We start from the raw sequence: 23,440 nt of genomic DNA, 5'->3' as shown, positions 1-23,440 counted from the left end.
AGAAGTTTCTTATAAAAAATTTTGTATCCATCCTAGAGAGAATAGAATTACAAATACATTCACTTGGACAGAACTGAAATTTTCATAAAAGGTATTGAGTGGAGCAGCTATTTCCTTGGCTTTGCTTGGTGTAGTCCCTACACTGACACTAGGGAAAAGATGACCCCTTGCATTTATGATAACTAGAAAAGGAAAGGGGAGCTAACAATGGGCTTAGTCACTAAATCCAGACTTTCTATCATACCGCATCTTGGGGACCCTGCCTTTGCACGTAGACTTCACTAAAAGACTAGTCAGTATCTTCCATTGTAATCGTATGTGGGGGACCAATGAATGTAAGTGCGGGACAGGAGACATCCCCCGTCTAATTCCCAACCGGGGACCTCAGCTTTGTTGTTTTCTACCTGTAAACCAAGACCCTTATTATGAAAGCTTGGCTGTCCTCATAAGAATTAGGACTCTCATTAAAAATTATGTGTGAATTCATTAGTTAATCTGTACAGAAAGTGCTATCCTCAGATGAAAAGCCTCACAAAGTACTATTTAGTTCACTTAAGTTTATTTCAAAAAATATGTATTGAGTTCCCACTGTGTTTTAGGCATTGTATGAAGTTCTGGGTGTACAAGCGTTAAAAATAAGAATTTAGTTTGAGTGTTTAAAGATAATATAGTGGTTCTGGTGTTGGTACATAATTATGGATTATGGGCTTCCCTGGTGGCGCAGTGGTTGAGAGTCCGCCTGCCGATGCAGGGGACACGGGTTCATGCCCCGGTCTGGGAAGATCCCACATGCCGCGGTGCGGCTGGGCCTGTGAGCCATGGCCGCTGAGCCTGCGCGTCTGGAGCCTGTGCTCCGCAATGGGAGAGGCCACAACAGTGAGAGGCCCGCGTACCAAAAAGAAAAAAAAAAAAAAAATTATGGCTTATTCTGATTTTATCTGTGGTCTGCGATGATGAATAACAATGTCAAAAAATAGTGCATCTGGTGTTTCCATCCATCTTAATCATAAAATTGGATTAACTTCCTGTCTGATTCAATGTTGCAGAAAACAGTCATCAAGATGCCCCAAATATCCTCAACATAATAAAGGCCATATATGACAAGCCCACAGCAAACATCATCCTCAATGGTGAAAAACTGAAAGCATTTCCACTAAGATCAGGAACAAGACAAGGTTGCCCACTCTCACCACTATTATTCAACATTGTTTTGGAAGTTTTAGCCACAGCAATCAGAGAAGAAAAGGAAATAAAAGGAATCCAAATCGGAAAAGAAGAAGTAAAGCTGTCACTGTTTGCAGATGACATGATCCTATACATAGAGAACCCTAAAGATGCTACCAGAAAACTACTAGAGCTAATCAATGAATTTGGTAAAGTGGCAGGATACAAAATTAATGCACAGAAATCTCTGGCATTCCTATATACTAATGATGAAAAATCTGAAAGTGAAATCAAGAAAACACTCCCATTTACCATTGCAACAAAAAGAATAAAATATCTAGGAATAAACCTACCTAAGGAGACAAAAGACCTGTATGCAGAAAATTATAAGACACTGATGAAAGAAATTAAAGATGATACAAATAGATGGAGAGATATACCATGTTCTTGGATTGGAAGAATCAACATTGTGAAAATGACTCTACTACCCAAAGCAATCTATAGATTCAATGCAATCCCTATCAAACTACCACTGGCATTTTTCACAGAACTAGAACAAAAAATTTCACAATTTGTATGGAAACACAAAAGACCCCGAATAGCCAAAGCAATCCTGAGAACGAAAGAAGGAACTGGAGGAATCAGGCTCCCTGACTTCAGACTATACTACAAAGCTACAGTTATCAAGACGGTATGGTACTGGCACAAAAACAGAAAGATAGATCAATGGAACAGGATAGAAAGCCCAGAGATAAACCCATGCACATATGGACACCTTATCTTTGATAAAGGTGGCAGTAATGTACAATGGAGAAAGGACAGCCTCTTCAATAAGTGGTGCTGGGAAAACTGGACAGGTACATGTAAAAGTATGAGATTAGATCACTCCCTAACACCATACACAAAAATAAGCTCAAAATGGATTAAAGACCTAAATGTAAGGCCAGAAACTATCAAACTCTTAGAGGAAAACATAGGCAGAACACTCTATGACATAAATCACAGCAAGATCCTTTCTGACCCACCTCCTAGAGTAATGGAAATAAAAACAAAAATAAACAAATGGGACCTAATGAAACTTCAAAGCTTTTGCACAGCAAAGGAAACCATAAACAGGACCAAAAGACAACCCTCAGAATGGGAGAAAATATTTGCAAATGAAGCAACCGACAAAGGATTAATCTCCAAAATTTACAAGCAGCTCATGCAGCTCAATAACAAGAAAACAAACAACCCAATCCAAAAATGGGCAGAAGACCTAAATAGACATTTCTCCAAAGAAGATATACAGACTGCCAACAAACACATGAAAGAATGCTCAACATCATTAATCATTAGAGAAATGCAAATCAAAACTACAATGAGATATCATCTCACACCAGTCAGAATGGCCATCATCAAAAAATCTAGAAACAATAAATGCTGGAGAGGGTGTGGAGAAAAGGGAACACTCTTGCACTGCTGGTGGGAATGTGAATTGGTTCAGCCACTATGGAGAACAGTATGGAGGTTCCTTAAAAAACTACAAATAGAACTACCATACGACCCAGCAATCCCACTACTGGGCATATACCCTGAGAAAACCAAAATTCAAAAAGAGTCATGTACCAAAATGTTCATTGCAGCTCTATTTACAATAGCCCGGAGATGGAAACAACCTAAGTGCCCGTCATCGGATGAATGGATAAAGAAGATGTGGCACATATATACAATGGAATAGTACTCAGCCGTAAAAAGAAACGAAATTGAGCTATTTGTAATGAGGTGGATAGACCTAGAGTCTGTCATACAGAGTGAAGTAAGTCAGAAAGAAAAAGACAAATACCGTATGCTAACACATATATATGGAATTTAAGAAAAAAAATGTCATGAAGAACCTAGGGGTAAAGCAGGAATAAAGACGCAGACCTCCTAGAGAACGGACTTGAGGTTATGGGGAGGGGGAAGGGTGAGCTGTGACGGGGCGAGAGAGAGTCATGGGCATATACACACTAACAAACGTAGTAAGGTAGATAGCTAGTGGGAAGCAGCCGCATGGCACAGGGATATTGGCTCGGTGCTTTGTGACAGCCTGGAGGGGTGGGATGGGGAGGGTGGGAGGGAGGGAGACGCAACAGGGAAGACATATGGGAACATATGTTTATGTGTGACTGATTCACTTTGTTATAAAGCAGAAACTAACACACCATTGTGAAGCAAATATACCCCAATAAAGATGTTAAAAAAAAAAAAAAAAAAAAAGATGCCCCAAATATATCATTGGATTCAAGAAGTCAGTCTCTATTTGCCACAAAATATAGCACTGTCAGGTTTTTGTTTTTTGGGTTTTTTTGTATGTCTCTAGTGTGAAACATGAGGAGATAATAATGCCAAATAATGGCTTGGCAATAATTTCAAAGAGGGGTTTAAGGTTTAGCAGCAAGATTTTAGATTAAAGAGAAATAAAAGTTTTTAGTGATTTTCTTTTAATGTCTTTTTAATATGAAGAGGACTAACCTGTTTAAATCTGTCATTTAATAGAAATTAAAGCCTTAAAGAAGATGTGGCTTCTTAATTTTGTACACCAAAATATCTTTCCCTACAGCTTCCACAGTCTTAAATTTATTTTTTAAATTGCTGGTGTGAATTATTCAGTTGATAGTTGATGCTAGATTGTGTTATATGATATTAGCCATTTCTATATTTAGCTGTAACAAGGAGGAATAAGATTCATATAGTCTCCTTTGTTTTTCTGATCAATCCATGTACTTCTGTTTAACAATTTAATAATTAGCTCAGAGATATAGCAATCCTAATAAATACCATGACCCCAATTATGCTGAAAGGAAAAAAAAAGAGTATTACTGGGAAGATCAAGAAGTAATAACAGGAGGAAATTGGCACAGTCATGCTGTGCATTAAAGTTATGCTGCAGACAACCTCACTCAGAATCTTTATTTTCCAGAAATGAGATGGTTCTCGGAGTGCTAATCACAAAAATAACACATTGTGGAAAATTATACACTTATTATTTTGGCATCTCATTCTGCAGATGAAAAAAACCACAAGAACATTGACTAAAACTTATTCCACGTTCTCTCTATTCATTTTTAGTTTTGCAGAAAATGGTTAATTCCCACCGTGACAGAAAAATCAAGATTACCGAGAATAAAAGTTGAAAGGACACTAAATCATAGAGTTTTTATTTGCATCCCCAAACACACGCCGATAAACCTCGTTTCATTTTACCATGTTTCTTGGGGAATTGGGTGGTTCACCAGCAGAGTGAAAAACAGAATCCTATTACAGTCATTGAAGTGAAACATAAACTACATCATGGAGGGAATGGAAATGAAAGTAAATTTATAACGTCCTTCCAGGGATGTTAGACTCCAAACCACCCTTTTGATCAGGCTGATGTCTGAGAGCCTGTGTGGTCTCCCTGCCACCTCACAGTCCAAGATTTTGCATGTGAAAAAGTCGAAATTCCCGAAATAATAAATTCCTGTTGATTGAATACAAGCCCATGAAAATAAAAGTGAGCCATCTCCCTACTTTACCCACATCTGGAATAAAGTACCCAGTAGCCTGTAACGATTGATAATTTCTTCATTTTTTTAAAGTAGTATTTATATACTTGGTGGCTTGAGACAGTATCACTTTTTGACTATGAAGCAAAGTGCTTGAATGATTATTATTTTGCCTTTGGACATCTATTTCCAAGCATCCCTAAATGCCACTTAGAAGTCAGTTTGGTCTCAATTCTTACTGGATACGATAGTCAAATGTCTCCTCCATTTCAGAAAATCTGCATGAATGGAGCGGTCACAGCTGTGGTGATTAGAATTTCGTCATCCTGACAGGGCTGGTTGTAGAAACCTGAATTTGTCTAACCTCGTTTTTCAGGCAACATTTGCCTGAGCTTTGGGCTTTTGTCCAGAGAGTTTCTGCCTGGCCTCGATTCCAGCCATTTTCCACTCAAGCTTTTGGTTACTGTGTCTGCCCCAGCATGAGAGATGCTGAAGGAAGCGGAGAGTAACAATTTAGAGGAGACCAAAAGAGAACACAGGAATAAGAATAATGGAGAAGAAATAATATTCAGTACATAATCAGGGGAGATGAATGTGGAAATTTCTGTTGACTTGAACATATAATAATGAGACTTGAAAACTCTGTTAAAAGCCAGTAACTTGCTATTATATTTGTTTACTGTACTCAGGATAATATCTATTTGTGGATAAATCATGATTTTCTCCTGTCTCCAAAGAACTTTATATTAAACCTCTGTTTTCCTCTATTTCATCCATAGATATGTTTATTAAAATATTTATTTTATTAAATATTTTTAGTAAAATATTTTTATAAGGGTAAATGGACACAAAATCACAAAGTATGGGAATGATAGTATCATAAAAGTACATAAAGTGTTATTTTCTAATTTTTGGAAGCCTTATCTCCTCCATTGAATTTGTACTTGGAAAAGTCAAGACCTTAACCATTTCATGATTTTTTAAAATAGCTAATGATAAGGATGGGGGTTTACTCAAAATTATATAGAATTTAAAGTTTTCGGAACAATGTATAAAAGTTCTTAACTTAATTGCTAAAGTATAGGAGTCTTTAAAGGCAAAAGAAAAGATTTTCTTACAAGAATGTTATTAGAGGATGTGAAAGGGAACACTAATTAAGAGGTACTATTAAAATAGAAAAGAGAGATTAATGAAATGAAGAAATAAATAGCTTATAAAAAGCTTTTCAAATGAGTAGGATAGGGCTTCTAATCTAAGTCACTAAATTTGACTGTTTCAATATTAATATTTAATTTGTTGTAGTAGAGAGAAAAAAAGAAAAGGATGATGAATATGAATTTGATTCAGTAGCTATAAGGAGTCTTCTGTACAATTTGGGGTCTGATCTGATGGCTCACACAGCCATGGTTAGAAAGGGTGGATGGAGTAGGGAGTGCTGGATTCTGGAATCCAGTACTGGATTCATTCCAGATTCTGGAATCAAAGAACCCTTCTTAAAATGTGCTATTTTAACCTTAAACCTCAGGTATATATTCTTCCAAAAATTATATCACTTTAGCAAAATCAAATTGTTTTGACCATTGCTTTTTCCTCTGACCTAGATTTCCTAATTGACTTTTGGCTAAAACTCCTTGATTGTTAAATCAGTAAATGTAAGCACTGGACATCCAATCAGGCCACTTCTTTGTGTATTAATATTATTACTGTTCCAGGAAATAAGTATAAGACCTTCATTTAATCAACAAAGTTGCAACTCAATGTCCCCTTGTACTGCGTATCCAAAGAAGCAGATCATTTAGTTGTTTTTAACATCAATGAAGGATAAATCCATATCTTTAAGCAAAGTTTATGGAGCCCTTTTGATCTGTCAGTTTTAGCTGTTTTGTGTCTGATAACTTATGTGATCCTCAAAATCCCTGTGAAAGGGATGCAGTTATCATCTCCATTTGACAGACAAAGAAACTGAGGCCCAGGGAGAGTTAATAATTTGACCAAGGCCACTCAGCCCAGGATAAATCCAAGTCTGTCTTACTAACCCATGCTCTTAACTATTATAGTGTGTCAAAGTTTTCTTATTTGGTATTTGCTCACCTACCTGCAACTTCCAAACACACAATATTTAAAGTCATGTACATTCTCTCTAGCTATTAGAAAACAGACAAAAGCTTTTAAATGTGTGAGCTCATAATTCAAGGGCCTCCTGAATATCTCCCTTGTCCACTAAGTCTTTCCTTTCTAAATGAGAAATTTAGATACTTTTTCTCACTTACTACCAATATGCATTTAGCTCCTTCATAAATTGTTTTAACTGATAAGCTGATCGATTGCTTTAGCAGGCCATAACTACAACAGAGCCAAGGATGTGAGAAACTCATGAAGTTGGCACTGCAATTGTTTTCAAAACATCTCAAAACATTACTCTGACCAAAACTAGTGTCGGCATATCATGTGTTAAAAGGGGTAGCTCATCACAGTGTAAGGATCTTAAAAAGAAAGATTAAGTCACCTGAAGTACTATTGCTATAGTATAAAGCTCAAAGTTCCTCCCACCTGAGGGAAAAAGATTTTTCTGTCTATTTACCATCTTATCTTTCTCCTTTGTCCTCAGCAAAAATTGGTCGTGGTGTTCTGCCTGTTTTTTCAGTATACGATCACATCTTAACCCCCTCAAAGTCTCAATATACACTAATGACACACTAATTTTATTTTATGAGTATCAAATTGTACTAACCCTAAAAAACCCATTAAATGACCCTTTGGGACAAAAGAAAGTCTGTGGAATTGTACCCTAGGAACCCGTATATCCACACAACGATCCCACACTTTGAGATAAGTTCCAACAAAGACTCACTTGGCCTTCCAGTGGATTGTGGACCACATTTTGAGAATCACTACTTGAAGGCCACCAATTAGTCCTCATCAACAAATCCAAGAGACTTTTCTTGGTCTGCATTTTTCTTAACCTTCAGCAGCATCTAGCAGTGTTGACAAACTTCTTTTGCAAGCTCTGCTCCTGACTCCACGGCACCATGCACCTGATTTTCCTCTAACCCTGCTGCCACTGTAAATATCCACGCTGAAATCAAGGTCAACTAACATGAAAAGATTTAGAGCCTTTTTGCCTTTTAGGGGTATGGGCAACAGAGTGCAATGTAACGTCTAACTTTGTGGTACCATGAGTTGGTGTTTGAGGGGCATAAGAAATAGCATCCCTCTTCTCCTGACTCAGAAAGACAGAGGAAGCAGACCTGGGGAGATAAGAAATATAACTTTATTGCTGATAGAGCTGCTGGAGATGTGACTTAGGAGCATGACAGTATACTTCTATGGCTGCCTCTCCTTCTTAGGCAAATTTACCCACCAGTCACAGGAGTACTGGCCAACCGTGGCCTCACCTAAAGGGAAAGAGCCTTTGCAACTTACTTTACTACTTGCAATAAGAATACTAGGTTTTGGGCTTCCCTGGTGGCGCAGTGGTTGAGAGTCCACCTGCCGATGCAGGGGACACGGGTTCGTGCCCTGGTCCGGGAAGATCCCACGTGCCGCGGAGCGGCTGGGCCCGGGAGCCATGGCCGCTGAGCCTGCGTGTCCGGAGCCTGTGCTCTGCAACGGGAGAGGCCACAGCAGTGAGAGGCCTGCGTACCGCAAAAAAAAAAAAAAGAATACTAGGTTTTAGTGTCTTTACAGGCAAGAAGACCCCAAAAGGAAAGCACAGAGCTACACATGCCCCAGTATCTCATTCCAAATGCACCAATTATACAAGTCACTTCCCTCCCCTGAGGAGACAGAGGAGGGAAGGCACCAGGACAATTACTGTATTTGAGCTGCCACCGCACAGAATAAAACATCAGCGTTGTGGAATAAGTGTTTCCTCCTAACATCATGGAAAGAGAAAAGCCATAAAAATGTGATAGTTATGGCATCACATTAAAATGGATAAATATTTGTATGACTATATATTAGATATACATGGGTATATATATGCATTCTACTTTATATTACCTACATATCAGAAAACAGCTAACACTAAAAGCACCACAAGCTTTATTTCAGGATGACAGAATAAACTATTATGCATAATATTTATTTCTTTTTCCTAATTCTTTGCAGTTTCTAAATCTTCTATCATGAGCATATTTGATTTTTATAATTAGAAAGATAAATTTTAAAACTCTCAAATTAGTCACAAGAAATAGACACTTACACTGATTAAGTTTGAGTGCCATTGCCAACCAATATAGCACACGACTCAGAAAACTTATATTGATTTTGCCTATTAGAAACAAGTTTCAAAGAATTGGTTAGATGAAATAAACTGTTTTTGCCCTCCTGAACTGTGTAGTAGTCAGAGTATCAGAGGCATATTAATAACAAGCCAAATATAAATTGTGTTAAATCTACTCATGTTTTTTGAGTGATGAGGCATTTCAAGTGAACTACTTAACCAAATATTAACCTCCTCAAGAGCTTATAACCCTGGTTTTGTAACCCTTTCTACCCCTATCATGGAACTCAGATTCTTCCAATTACAGTTTTTGACCCTCAGATAATGCGGGGCTTAGGTGAGCTGACCCCACGTGCAGTCGTAAATCGGAGTATAACTTTACAGTCGGCCCTCCATATCCGAGGTTCTGCATCCTTGTATTCAACCAATCCTTGCACTGGGTAGTGCTATAGTACATATTTAGTGAAATAAACCTGTGTATAAATGGACCCACGCCTTTCAAACACATGTCATTCACAGGTCAAATGTAGTAACTACACAACGTTGAGTGTGATGATTTATGTATTCCTTCATTTCACAAAGATTTATTCACTACCTACCAAATGCCAGGCATTGTTCCAGGTCCTGGAGATATAACAGAACACCAGAATGGCAAGTTGCCACACCAATGGAGCTCACATTTTAGTAAAGGGAGATATACAATAAACAAAAAAATAAACAAGAAACTGTTAGATAGTGATAAATGATATGAGGAAAATAAAGCAGGGTGATGTGATAGGGAATGGCCAGGCTGGGAAGTCCTCTCTGAGGAGATGACATTTAAACTGAGAGCTGAGCGATCAGAAGGACCCACCATACAGTGGTGTTGAACATCTCTCCAGCGGGCAGGCAGATGCCAAGGCCATGGGGTGGAAATAAGCACAGCTTGTCTGAGGAACTGGAAAAAGTGTGGAGTGGCTTGAGAGGGAGATATGAGATGAAATTCAGAAGGAACAGAAGCCAGATAAAGTAAGGCCCTGTAAGCCATGTAATTGAATTTAACTCTAAATGTAATAGAAAGTTATTGGAGGATGTTAAAAGAGAAAGGGAGATGAACTCTTTGGGAAAAATAGATTTTAAAATGGATAGAGAAGATCATGAAACTATAAACGAAAGTCTTGTGTCACTTCCTGTCTGAAACAGTTAAAAGAGGGCATCACAAAGAGTACACTGGCACAACTCAGAAGATAAATGAAGGTAATAATAAAACACACATTATAGAATCAAAATCACATTAGAAACAAAAGAATTAGATCAGAGTCTGCTGAAAACATACAAGGATATAGAGCAGACCTGAGAAAATTTCAGTTGAATAAAGATATACAAGTGGTAAGAGACAATAAGTACATAATGTGGCTAAAGAGAAAGAATATAAAATTGCATAATGTGTCCTTAAAGATGAACCAAAAAATATTTAGGAGAAAAATCATTCAAATATATAATAGGAGAAAATACTTCTGAAATAAGGGATCTGGTATATGTAGACTTCAAGAGCATACTATATTGCAGAAACTATCAAACCAAGGAAATATCCTGGTGAAGTTTTTTAACTTTAAGGATTCTTGTGAGATTGCAGGCAGAAAAAGCAAGTTATCCAAAAGACAGGCTAGCCTCAGGCCAGGGTATTCTTTGTAGCAATTTTCAAAGCCAGAAGGCATTGGAATAATAGCAGCAGAGTTCAAAGACAAAAAATAAAGATTGAATCAAGAATTTAATATTCAGCCAAGTTGTCATTTATTGTCATTTATTGTTAAAGCCACCATAAATACATTCTCAAGTGCCTCAGGAAACATAGCACTCACGAACCCTGCTTGAAAGAAGCTTTTTTGATAACGACATCCAGCTAAATAAGGGATACATCAAAATAAAGAATTCAGGAATGGTACACCCTTCTAAAAAAGAGCTGATCGTGATCATGACTATTTGGATATGTAACTAATGCTATAGAACTTTAAAACTTATAATTACAGAATGTATTCATCAGTGTAACTAATGCTAACCTGATCCTAATATTTTAGTGACTTAATGCAGTAGAAGTTTATTTTTAACTCATGTTACTGTTTAGTGAGGAGCGTTGGGCAGGGCCTCTGCTTCATGCAGTGATTCGGGTCCCAGGCATCTTCCTTTGTATGGGGCCACCATTTTATTATGGGCTTAGGGTCATCCTGGAACCATCCAGCTTGCAGACAGAGGGAAGAGAGGAGAGAATGGAGAAGACTACCTCAGACTGAAAATATCACTTTACTTTCATTTACACTAATTGGTGAGCACTACTACATGGCTCCACCAAGATATAAACGGGCTAAGTTTCCAGGAGGAGACAATCGGTTTGGTGAGTAGTCTCTGTTATAAAGAATATAATATAAACACCATAAAATATAATAAGACAACAATAATAATATAATTATAAAAACTGGAAAGTGATCATGAGAATTGGTGGGAAGAGATGTACATTTTCTCACTTTTCATAGCAGCAGTTAATAAATACTTTCTGAAGTTTATATATCAAGAAATAAAGATTAATATATATTATCATGCAATATTTAACATTATGATTATAGGCACAGGAAGAAAAAAAAATATAGAACAACCAAAAAAACACCAGGCCACTTAGCAAAAGACAGAAAACTAAGGAGGTATAAAAACAAATTTTAAAAGATAGCATAACATAAAATAACAAAACACATTTAGATCTGTTAAAATAATAAAAGTCAATGGGATAAGCTAAACTATTAAAAGTAAGAAATTATTAGATGAGACTCAAAACATATTCAATAACAGTATATATTATGAATACAGAAATGCATCTCAGATATATTTCATATATTAAATATATTAATATATCTCCCTTATATATTAAGTGAAAAAAGCAACTTATGGAACAACATGTATAGTTTAATCCTATTTGTATTTAATAATAATAAACATGTATAAATACATATTATTTTACATTCTATATGCATCAAAAATATTTGGAAGAATACACAAGAAATAGTATTGTTTGTTGTTGTTTGTTGTTTCTGAGGATTAGAATAAAAGGTTAGGAGAAGACAAGGCATGCTTTCATTTTTTTACTATGTATCTTTCTGTACTTTATATTTTTTGTAATAAATATGAATTTTTTATTATAAAAATTTAAACAGAGGATAAGTAAAGTCCAACATAGAACTGAAAGCTGCAAGCAAAGGAAGGGGAAGGAGAGGTCATGGAAATCTGACAGAATGGTGCTCGAGCTGAGTCTCCAAAGAGAAGGAAGAAGGCTTAGCCAGTGATCCACATACGCACTGACCCAATACAAAAAGACATGGCATGTTTAAGACACCTTAGGTACAGCTGGAGTATAATGTACATGGTGGATAGGTTTGGGAGGTAAGACTGGAAGGACAGGACAATGGCAGTGAACCAAGGAGTTAGGACCATTCATTAAAAAATGAGATTTCCTCAAAGTATTTTAAGCAGAATAGTGACATAATTGAGCCAGAATGTTGCACAGGTCCATATGAGGAATGAATTAGAGACCATAGAAGATTGGCAACCCATGAAGATTCTATACAAATAGTCCAGATAGCCATGATAGTGGCCTGAACGAAGATGGTGGAAATACAGATGAAGAGAAGATGGATTCAACATTCAAGAGATTTTTAGAGGGTAGAATAGACAGAACTTGATAATTAATTGGATGTTATGATGGTAGGGTGAAAGATAAGGTAAAAGAGTGAGTCAACATGATTTCAAAATATGGTACTTCATCACATTATATGAAATATAGAATTAGAAGTAAATTTGATTGTGGATGAGGAGAGGGGAAAAAGATAAGTTCAGTTTGGGTAATACCGAGTTTGAGGCATAAGTGGAACATTCAGGTGGAGGGAAACAGATGTAGGACTCTGAGAAAGGTGGGAACGTGAAATATGGAAATAAAAATCATTAGTATGTAAGTAATAGTAGAGGACAACACAGAGAGTTATAAGAAGGGATTGGGTGATGGGGTAAAATGCCTCCAATAGGTCAGGGCTTTCTTCTTTGTTCAGAGACAGAGAAATTTTTGCTTTTTTTCCTGGGGATCACTTGACAATCCAACTGCTGGCCATAAAGGGGAGACTCCTTGCCAAGAATAAAGTTAGAGATCCCGAGTGGCAATGAGCACACGTTAAAGTTAGGAGGAGATGAGTGGATTCCTCCTGACTGGCTTGGTCCTGAAGGAAGCTGGGTTGGTTTGTTGCTGTGGGGAATCGAGACTGGACTTCTTTGAGGGGCTTTGAGGACATCTTTTTGGCCTTCCTCTCCCTAATGGGGCCACTGGGTGTGATCTTGACTCTTACTGGGGGTGATCAGATGACAGACCAGGCTACCTTATAGCATCAAGAGGTAACTAACATTTGAAACCTGACCCCCTCTCCGGCAAAAATAATTCAACTGTCCTTTAAATATAAATAGCTAAAAGCCAATCACATACTTAAAGTTTAAACATAATGCTGGTGCCTAAATTCAAGTACTACATTTTAATCAGTTTCCTCAAGCTGATTTATATCTAAGGCTCATAGGCTTCAGCTACTTTAGTGGACTGTCTGGTGACCAAAGAAAGTCATATTACACAGTGGTATTTCCTTTGTGGGAGGAAGCAGAAGTGGGTGAGGGGACATGGGCCCCAGATAAAAGGAACTGACTCAGGAATCTCTTTACAAGGCAGAGGTCCAATAAATTTAAATACAGATGGAGTCTGAAATCTTTGAATTTTCATTATGTTTATTTTTTCTGTGTGTTTATATATTTGTAATATCAATACAAATACTTATTTGTTTTTGGATAGTAACTCTATTTGCATTATTCATTACTGTGAAGTGGCTTAGCATTTACCTTTGGAAAGAGCATTATAATCCCTTTTAAAGTTAAAAATTTCAGTCATTTGTATGTTAAATAATAGAAATGACCAAATGGGTTTAGAATAAGACTAAAATATATCTTGTACTGTTATATGGTAACTTTGAAGTTGTGACACTGTCATTGCCATGGAAATTTATATTCTATCATAGTTGTTATGATCTCATCTAATAGGATGAGAAGAAGCTATGTATTTCTAGCATCTATCCAGGAGGAAGGTGGTAACACATATCCTCTTATTATAGGAAGTCATATTTATTTTATTTTCTCTGAAATAAAATTCTCGTTTTGTCTAGGATCCTTTCTTTTTCTCAAATTGTGATCATACCTAGTGTCTGTCATGTATTAGGCCCTCAAATACGTATTTTTTTGTTTGTACTGTATTTTAGCATCACTATTTTACGGTGAATAGTTAGAAATACATGTATGTGCTCTGGAATCAATCCAGCTTTTCACAGGCAAGCAGAGAACTGAGGCAAATTATTCAAATGTTTGATGCAATGAACCAGATGATTGCAGTTTTAATCTAATTATTTCAACTCACTTCTTCATTTTAGTTAGGGAATCTAAATTTCTGTTTTAAATGCACTGTTCTACCTTCTTGGAAAGTTGCCATTTTGAGTGATTTTAAATCTTGAGTTCCCATTTCACTTCCATACACCATTTCGATCTAAGGAAGTTAGACTTTAATACTGTTTCCACAGTTACAAGCTTCGTTAATCATGGCCCTGGGAACTGAATTCTCAAGTGTGTGCACAACCCCCTTGACTCTCAGTTCCCAGCATAGACCATTGGCTCCAAATCCTGCCCGTGGGAATCAAGGGCTGTGCTTGCCCTGCTTACCCTGCCTGACAAACACTGCTGGTGAGCCAGAAGTCAGTGGTTCCTCAGCAGTGTTTGCAGGAACCAAGGAACCCATCTCTGCAAAGAAACTCCAATCTGTTGGCAATTTCCACAGCCTTACAGAGCTGAAAGTAAGCTGCTGCATAAAAGGAAACCTCTGTTTCTCGGGGCCACCAGGTGGATTTAGTTTTTCTAATCTCTTGGATTTTCCATAAAGCATGTTTCCATAAAACATAAGTCATGCTTAAAAGTATAATGTTTTTCTCATTACTGCATTTCCATATCCTACTCATCCTTCAGGATTGAGCTCAAGTCTTACTTTCTGCATGAAAATATGTTTTTATATATTGGAAACATTTTTAGACTAGAGAAAAGTACAGAGGATAATATAGCAAACAATTGTGAACCATTAGATGACTTTTAGTTAATAAAAAAATTATTACTGATGGTGTTAATGTCACTTTTCTACCTACTCCCAGCGTAATTCTCCTTCTCCCCTCCCAGGAGCAAGTTGTACCTTATAGTTGGGGTGTTGGGTAGAATTTTCAATAGTTCTTCCCTTTTGTGGATCTCAATTTTTTGCCAGGAGTCCAGTTCCAGCTGCCTAACGTGACCAAGCTCTATGGCCCCTGCCCCTATGCAAGTATTAAAAGATCCTAATGTACAGCAGCAGTCTAGAGCTTTAGCTGGGTCTGCCATTTTGACTGGGAACCATTATATCTCTTTTGACCTCCTCAACTCCCTCTGATTCCTGTAGCAATAAGTATTTGGTCCAGTTTCCAATCACTTATTTTGTACCAAGTTTATGTATAGAGGATTTATTATTTCTTAACAAAACTATAAATTATGGGAACAGTATTATTCTTCTTCTACAGCAAACTGGGAGAAGGTCCTCTGAGAGTTCTTACACTATAGTAGGTTACACTTGTAAGCCAATCTCTTTATCACAGAAGTGTGTACATAGAAGTGTGCCTCACTTTATAGAACAAATGATATTGCAGACGTCCAACAGTTACTGATAACCTACTATGGTCAAGTTAGCAAATTAAGCATTATAAAATAAGAAATGCATATAAAGGTTTGGTTTCCCCACCTTGTAAAGTATCTGTTTCAAGTGATTATGGTGCATTTTTGGAAATACATAGTTAACCAGTTTATGTTGTAAATGTAATCATAGCACCCGTGGCTTAAATTAAGGATATAGTGTTAATTGCATAACTTGATTTATATTTTAGGAATTTTAAAATATTTACTTGTCCTTTTCCAAAACAACCTGAAAATTAAGAGTGTTTGTCCAAGCAATGGAATAAGAATTGTTTACCTTAGATTTAATCATCACTTCCATTGACTTCTTTACCAGAGTTTGGAAATGCATTATTGCAGCTCATTCTTTTGCCTTGCACTGGCAGCAAATCACTATATAGAGAAACTGCCAAGTCTGGTGTTACGGAACTTACACAGCATCTTCCTCTCTGTGGCTGTGTGTGAACACAAATTAAAGATGTCCTCTGGCTTGGATTACTGAAATATACTTGGCTGCATATTACATTCTGTCATCTGGACTTAAAGCAAAATAAACCAACACACATTTCAGTGAAATTCTTTATGAATTGATCATTCATATGCTTCTTGATTATAACTAGACAAATTGCATTATTATACAATATACCATCTTCTTAAGTAAGACCATTTAAAATTTCACATAAAATGTCCCTATAATTTTTTTATCTGCATTAAAAATGCAATAAAGCACGATGAGTGTGAATTTCTCAAAGTCACAGGAATTGTTGTGGTCAGTCATCCGTCAGGAACTGAATGTCCAAAATCAAAGATTTACTATAATTTGAATTTTTTATTTTCCAGACACTGCAAGTGGATGTAAACAGGCTGAACATAACCTTGCTTCGGATATTCCGCCAAGGAGTGGCCGCAGCTTTAGGACTCTTGCCCCAGCAAGTGCACATCAATCGCCTCATTGTAAGATGCCAACATTTCGCATTCCCAGATTACAAGCTTTGATCTTTATTGCAGGACTCAAGAATAATGAACAATAATTAAGAACACCCATGCTATAGTTTTATGGTCCATGAGCCAAATCTGGCATGACACCTGTTTTTGTAAAGAAAGTTTTATTGTAACAGACCACACCTATCTGTTTACGTATTGTCTAAGGCTTCTTTCACACTACAATGGCAGAGTTGAGTAGTTGCAACAGATTGTCTGTCTAAATTAAAAGCTAAAATATTTGCTGTCTGGCCCATTACAGAAAAAGTTTGTCAACCTTCTCGTAGTTCAAGACTAGCTATCCTGGTAGGTATGAATAGAAGGGCCCAAAATACTTGTGTCACCAACCGGATACTACTCCCAAAATATTCTCCCTAAGACGGAAACCTTCTGTATCAGGTAAGGCACTGTCTCCAGACAGCATCTATTAAAATCCCTTCAAGTATATCAGGATGAGGGACTTCTCCGATGGTGCAGTGGTTAAGAATCTGCCTGCCAATGCAGGGGACACGGGCTCAATCCCTTGTCCAGGAAGATCCCCACATGCCACGGAGCAACTAAGCCCGTGCGCCACAACTACTGAAGCCCGCGTGCCTAGAGCCCGTGTTCCGCAACAAGAGAAGCCACCGCAATGAGAAGCCAGCACACCACAACGAAGAGTGGCCCCCGCTCGCCGCCAACTAGAGAAAGCCCACGCAGCAACGAAGACCCTACGCAGCCAAAAATAAATAAATAACTTTAAAAATATATATATATCAGGATGAAGGATAGTGAACACATAGGCAGAGGATTTTGAATAAAGAATAAAGAAGAACCATGCTTAAGGACAGCAGTCCTAGTACAATGCAAGAATAGCCTTGAAAAAGTCGAGAGAAAACTTGGATGGGTGTCTGAGGTGGGGATGAAGGAAGCCCAAAGGACCTTTGTATAAGGCTCACTTTAGACCGATCTATCACCCACATCCTTTCTTTCCGCCTTCTCCTCAGTATTTAGGGACCTTGACATCATTCAACTACATGTTCCCATCTGCACTTGAAGGTGGGTGTGAGCAAAGAAAAGCAAACTCAAATCTTAACGACTTTCTCTTTGTAAAAAGCTAATTATCCGAGGTTCCTGTGAAAAAGGACTTTAGAATCATTTTAACAGTTTTAAAACTGTTCTTAATTTCCCCTGCATTAGAAACTTAAGCAAGGACTTCTTGTTCTCCTTGCCTTAAATCCTTACGCTCCTGCTTGAGTTCAGTTTTATACTGCATCAACACCTGCATTTCCCACTATGGAGAAGAATTTGCTTTTATTTTGGTTTAGAATTTTTGTTTCTTTTCCCTTTATTTCTGTGTGGAGGATGAATTGTTTTCGTCCCCATAACAACTTTTGTTCTGTGAGTCAACTATTTTCTGGGACTAAATAAGCTTTCAAAAAAAAACAAAGTTTTTAACTCAATAGCATAGAAGAAATACAGCATTTCCCATTATCATGAGAGAGTGAAATAGGTTATTTATATCCACAGTGTACCTTGCTCAAGTGAGAAGTGAGGTATTATAGATGTTTTAGATCTAGATTTTATATATATACTCAGATATCTTAGATATACTTTTACATATATAGATTTAAAGAGCATAATAGCTCTTTGAAAGGATAAAAGAGGGATTTGCCACACCCAGAGAGGGATATGCATATCCTCAGAGAATGTTAGTAGCATTTATGCATGTCTATTTCTAAGAGTAGTTCTTATAATAGTTTAAGTTATGATGATACCTGAGGCAACAGAGTACGGTGATTAAGAGCGTGTGCTTTGGAGACAGACACAGAATTCTACTCCATTTCCAGCTTGGCCGTGTCCCAGCTCTATGACCTAAGGCAAGCTACTTAATGTTCCTTCATTTACAAAATGAAATAACTTAATACCTCTGTCCTGGAGATAACAGATTTAAAGCACATGGGAGCATGACAAGCCCAAAACAAGTGCTCTCTTCCTACTATTGTTGTTATTAGGTCATAACAACTATTTAAATTATTATAAACATGTTTCACATCAGTATTACGCAATATTTAGTCATTGTCTGTTGTTCACTGCAAACACGGGAACATTTTTCCTGGATGACTAGTAGTACTCCATTTTATACGTGGCTGAACTTCTGATAAATTGCATTAAAAGAAAACTTTCTAAAAAAATAGAAAAGAAAGAAAATTTTCTAGCAGGAGAGAACTCCATGTATCAAAAAGAAAAGACTAACAACAATTTTCTTTTATAAGTGCTTTGTATAAGTTGTCAAAGAGAATCTATCAAAGGCAGTGTCATTTTTGTGTAGTGTTTGTTTTTTATGGGTATGTGGCATATCAGCCATTTAAGGTAAGAAATCCTCTCTCTCTGTTTCAGGTAATGAGGTCATACTAATAGGAAAGTAACATGATATCATTGCATAACATTGTTTCTACCAAACAATAGATCTTAGAAGTGTGACTTATTTAAGGTGAAGAACAGGATCAGGGAAGCAACTTCAAAGACAGCATCACCTTCCTTAGTCCAGCCTTCACATTAATACAAGTTATAAAAAATATATATATGGGGTGGTGATGTCTAATAATTGTACTGTTACATCAGGTTTTACTTAATTCATTTAATTGATTTTAAAATGCTTCTTTAAACACAATTACTCAGGAACCATCTGAACAATATATCTCAAAAATTACAATACCGAATGGAAAATAAACCAGCATCGAATGAAATATAAAATTACAAAGCTAGAGGTGTCAACTAATTGAAAGAAGGCCATTTGAAGATTTCGGGCTTTGGGCTGCTAATATTAAGTGTACCAGGAATACCTAATAAAGGTGATCTCCAAGATGTCTTTTAGGATCCTAAAGCTCTGATTTTCTTTAATGTTTCTAGAAGGAAGTCAAAAATATTTCCCAAAGTTGTTTAAAATGTCTATTAACATATACAAATGATCTGCTTTTACTAGGGAAAGAAGAACAGTGTTGAACTATTTGTGTCTCCCATAAACGGGAAAGCAGGAATTTCTGATGCTCTGCCGTCTGAGGAAGTGCTGCGTTCACTTAATATCAATGTTTTGCATCAAAGTTTATCCCAGTTTGGAATTACAGAAGTCTCCCCTGAGGTAGGCTGTTTCATGGAATATTTCATTTAAAAATTTGCACGGTTAGCATGACATGACCCAATTCTAGGAGGCTTTGAGATGAAAGCTGTTTATCGTGTGTTATTTGATAATATAAAAATCTCCCTAAGGGTCAAAATTCTCTGATTTCACATTGCGTATGTTTCTTCCTTAAGGAAGTTCATTTTCATGTCAAAGTTCCCTTTTTGACATTTTCTTCTCCAATCTTTATGGCCTTATAATTTATTTTGACTTATCCAACAAATTGTCCAGAAGAAAAGCCACTTAGGTATATTTGTCAATTGATTACTTTTACTGAATTTTACTGAATTTTGGGTGTCCCCAAAAACACCCTCAAATCTTTCCTCCTCAACAGGTTTACTCCTCATTGCCTTCATTGTCAAAATGGTCCCTTTTTTCCACTACCTTGGGATTAATTTGAAATGTGATTTTTCTTTTGCTGAGGAACCCAGTCTTAAGAACTATGAATATCTCCTTCAAAGTGCTTTCTAAATTCGGCACTTTTCAGATTTCCCCCACCACTTCAATACTCTCATTCCTGAATAAATCCAGTCTCTTTTTTACTTCACCTACTCCATCCCACTCCAAACTTGCTGGAATGAACATCATCCCAAACATATGTAATTAAATTCACAGAATCAAAGCATTAGACCTTGAGGGAACACATGCGAACATTTTAAAGATACAGAAAGTAAGGCCCGTAGAAATTAAGTGATTTCATCAAGGTGACAAAGCAAATGAGGTATAAAGCAATATTTAAAATCTAGATACCTTATTCCTAGTCTATTTCCCTTTGCAGTAAAGCACACTGCCTCTCATTACAGCAAATGCCACAGGTATGGTATAAAAAGCTTTGGTACAAGATTGAGCTTGGATCCCAAAGCCAGCACTTAAAATGTGTGTGACCTTGGGTGATTTAATCTCTGTGCGATTAAGTCTGTCTTTACATGGTATCGACCTCTCTGAGCCTCAGTTTCTTCATATCCTAAATGAGTATAGAAAAAGAAAGGAAGGAAGGAAGGAAAAAAGTAAGGGAGGGATGGAGGGAGGGAGGAAGAAAGGAAGGAAGGAAAAAAAGAAGGACGGGAGAAAGGAAAAGAAAAGGAAAGGAAAAATGGGAAGAGTCCTTATCTTATAAACTTGAAATATGAATAAAATTTTTAAATTTAAAAAAAATACATGGAGGGCTTCCCTAGTGGCGCAGTGGTTGAGAGTCTGCCTGCCGATGCAGGGGACACGGGTTCGTGCCCCGGTCCGGGAAGATCCCACATGCCGCGGAGCGGCTGGGCGCATGAGCCATGGCCGCTGAGCCTGCGCGTCCGGAGCCTGTGCTCCGCAACGGGAGAGGCCACAACAGTGAGAGGCCCGCGTACCGCAAAAAAAAAAAGGAAAAAAAAACATGGAAATCTTCACAAAGAGTAGGCACTGAACAAATGTAATTTGACTGCAGAATGAAAATGTATTTCATCATTGAACCACGACTGTAATAACAACCTCCAACTGGTCTTCCTGCATTTAGTGTTGCTTCCCTCCTTGCTGTCTCTGCTGCCAACCCCAGCTCACACACGCACGTGCACATGCACACATCCACACATGCACACAGTGTTTTCTTTCTTGCCACCAGAGTAACTTTTCTAAAAGCAAATCTGGCCATGCCCTCCTAATGTCATGACTCTTCTTTGGCTTCCTAAATCCTGTAGAATCAAGTCTGGATTTCTTAATATGGTATATGGTTCTTTGTGTGCTGAGTTTATCACTGTTGAACAACACTCTCTTAGTTTATGCTTCAGCCATTCCAAACTTAATAGGCACCAGGACACCCCACACCATTTCTTCCCTCCAAGCCTGTGTGTATGTTGGTCCATCTGTGCACCTTTCATGTTTCAAGATCAGTCTACTGTATAGTGAAGCCTTCCCTTGTACCTCCACAGATGTGGGCGCTGTCTTTGTGTTCTCATTGAGTTTAGTACAAAAACCCCATACCCCATGTTGGCCTTCATGTCCATCTCTGCACCGTCGTTCCTTGAGAGCATTTCATTTCATTTTATCTGTGTCTTCAGTGCCTTCATTCAGGGCCTGGCATACAGTAGGCGTACATATAGCCAAGCGCTGGGTTAGGTGGTGTCCAAAGTCAGAAAAATAAATGAATAAGCAAACACACACACAAATAAAATAAGATTTTTGCTTTCAATGAGTTCTAATAAGGCAACAAGAGACAAGCAGATAAGGAAAATACAGGGCTATGATAACATAACCGCACTGTGCCGTGGGAGTTTTGAGAAAGAGGAGGTCCCTTCATGCTTCAGAGAGACCAGGAGAAAGGTCAACATGAGCTTAAACACCCAGACCCCTCCCCAGCCCTCCCTGCATGTGACTCTGAAGGGGCTCCCTTTTGTACATCAAACCAAACTCCATGCCCACAGTTCAAGCCCCTCACAGACTGACTTCCACACATCTTACTCTGGACAATTCTTCTTTAAAATTTTAAAAGACCATTAGATTAATTTATTCTGCTTCCCATAAGCTTTCAGTGAATAAAATACGCATTTCGCCCTGTTGCTTTATTCTGAGTTTAAATGCCATTCTGAAGGCTTTAGGAGTATGGCAGCTTAGTGAGTCAGCCAGCTTTGCAGACCAAGAGAAGCTCACCATACCAAAAAATTAATTAAACTCAAGTATTTGGGGGTCCTCCAACACACCTCAGACTGGTGAAGGCAAGGAGCTTAGCCTGAATGCCTGTCACAGAACGATTAGCCCTCAATAGACCATAGGTCTGTATTGCATTTGAATAATGAAAGTATTTGATGATCAAAATATGATATTTTCTTATAAAATTCTGGGAATCTAAAAATCTAGGAAATCTAGAATCTAGAAACTATTATATTACAGGAGACTGGGAAGTATTTTAATTGGATATAAGGAGCATTTCATCAGGGACTGGTGTATTGTTTGAGCGTTTTGTTCTGGCACTTGTAGAATGGGCCCAGCGGTACCCTCTGATCGGAAGCTCTAACTGCAGACAGGAGAGAGCCGTCTGCAGTGTGCACAGGCCCTCAGAGGGAGCTTCAGACACATACAGTCCAAGAGGCGCCGCAAAAGCATTTGTTGATAGTTGTTTAAGCTGATAGGTATTCTGTGAGTTTTCCCACTTCTTTATTCATCATTTGTGGTAAATGTGGAGTAACAGCTTATGCCTCAACCCATTCTTTCACATTTCTATCTCCAAATTATAGCTCTGTTATGGTAACATGTTTATTACCAGAACAAAAAAAGGAATATTGGTATTTTGGGTTTTCATCCTTTACATGGATTACAGAACATGGTGAATGCTGTCTCAAAGCATCTCTTCCTACACTTTTATTAATTACTTTTAGGGAAGGGTGTGTTTTTTGTTGTTGCCATTTCTTTATTTGCTTGATTTTATTTAAGTCAGAAACGACTCTTGGGAAACAAAGACAATTACCAAATAGAGATTTCCTTTCGCTTATTCATCTATTTTTATTTCAAATTTAAGTTTCTTGAGAGACAAAGACATTATTTCTTTTATATATTTATATATGGTACCTAGAACATTGGAGGACCTCAAATATTATTTTATAATAAGATGCTCCTAAAAATTAAAAACCAGACTTCCTC

The 23,440-nt window shown here is 37.5% G+C and overlaps 1 protein-coding gene across 1 annotated transcript in view; it reads left to right on the top strand.

Moving 5' to 3' along the window:
* Window positions 1-23,440, top strand: part of PTPRR (protein tyrosine phosphatase receptor type R) — a 262,655-nt gene that overhangs the window by 130,246 nt on the left and 108,969 nt on the right. Inside the window, exons 3-4 of the mRNA XM_082849967.1 lie at window positions 16,525-16,638; window positions 19,631-19,786. Of these exons, the coding sequence (XP_082706093.1) occupies window positions 16,525-16,638; window positions 19,631-19,786 (270 nt within the window). The remainder of the gene's footprint in view (window positions 1-16,524; window positions 16,639-19,630; window positions 19,787-23,440) is intronic.

Source organism: Leucopleurus acutus (genome assembly GCF_964270905.1).
Source record: "Leucopleurus acutus genome assembly, chromosome: 11".
Classification (NCBI taxonomy): Eukaryota; Metazoa; Chordata; class Mammalia; order Artiodactyla; family Delphinidae; genus Leucopleurus; species Leucopleurus acutus.
This window is presented reverse-complemented; position numbering and strand designations above follow the sequence as displayed.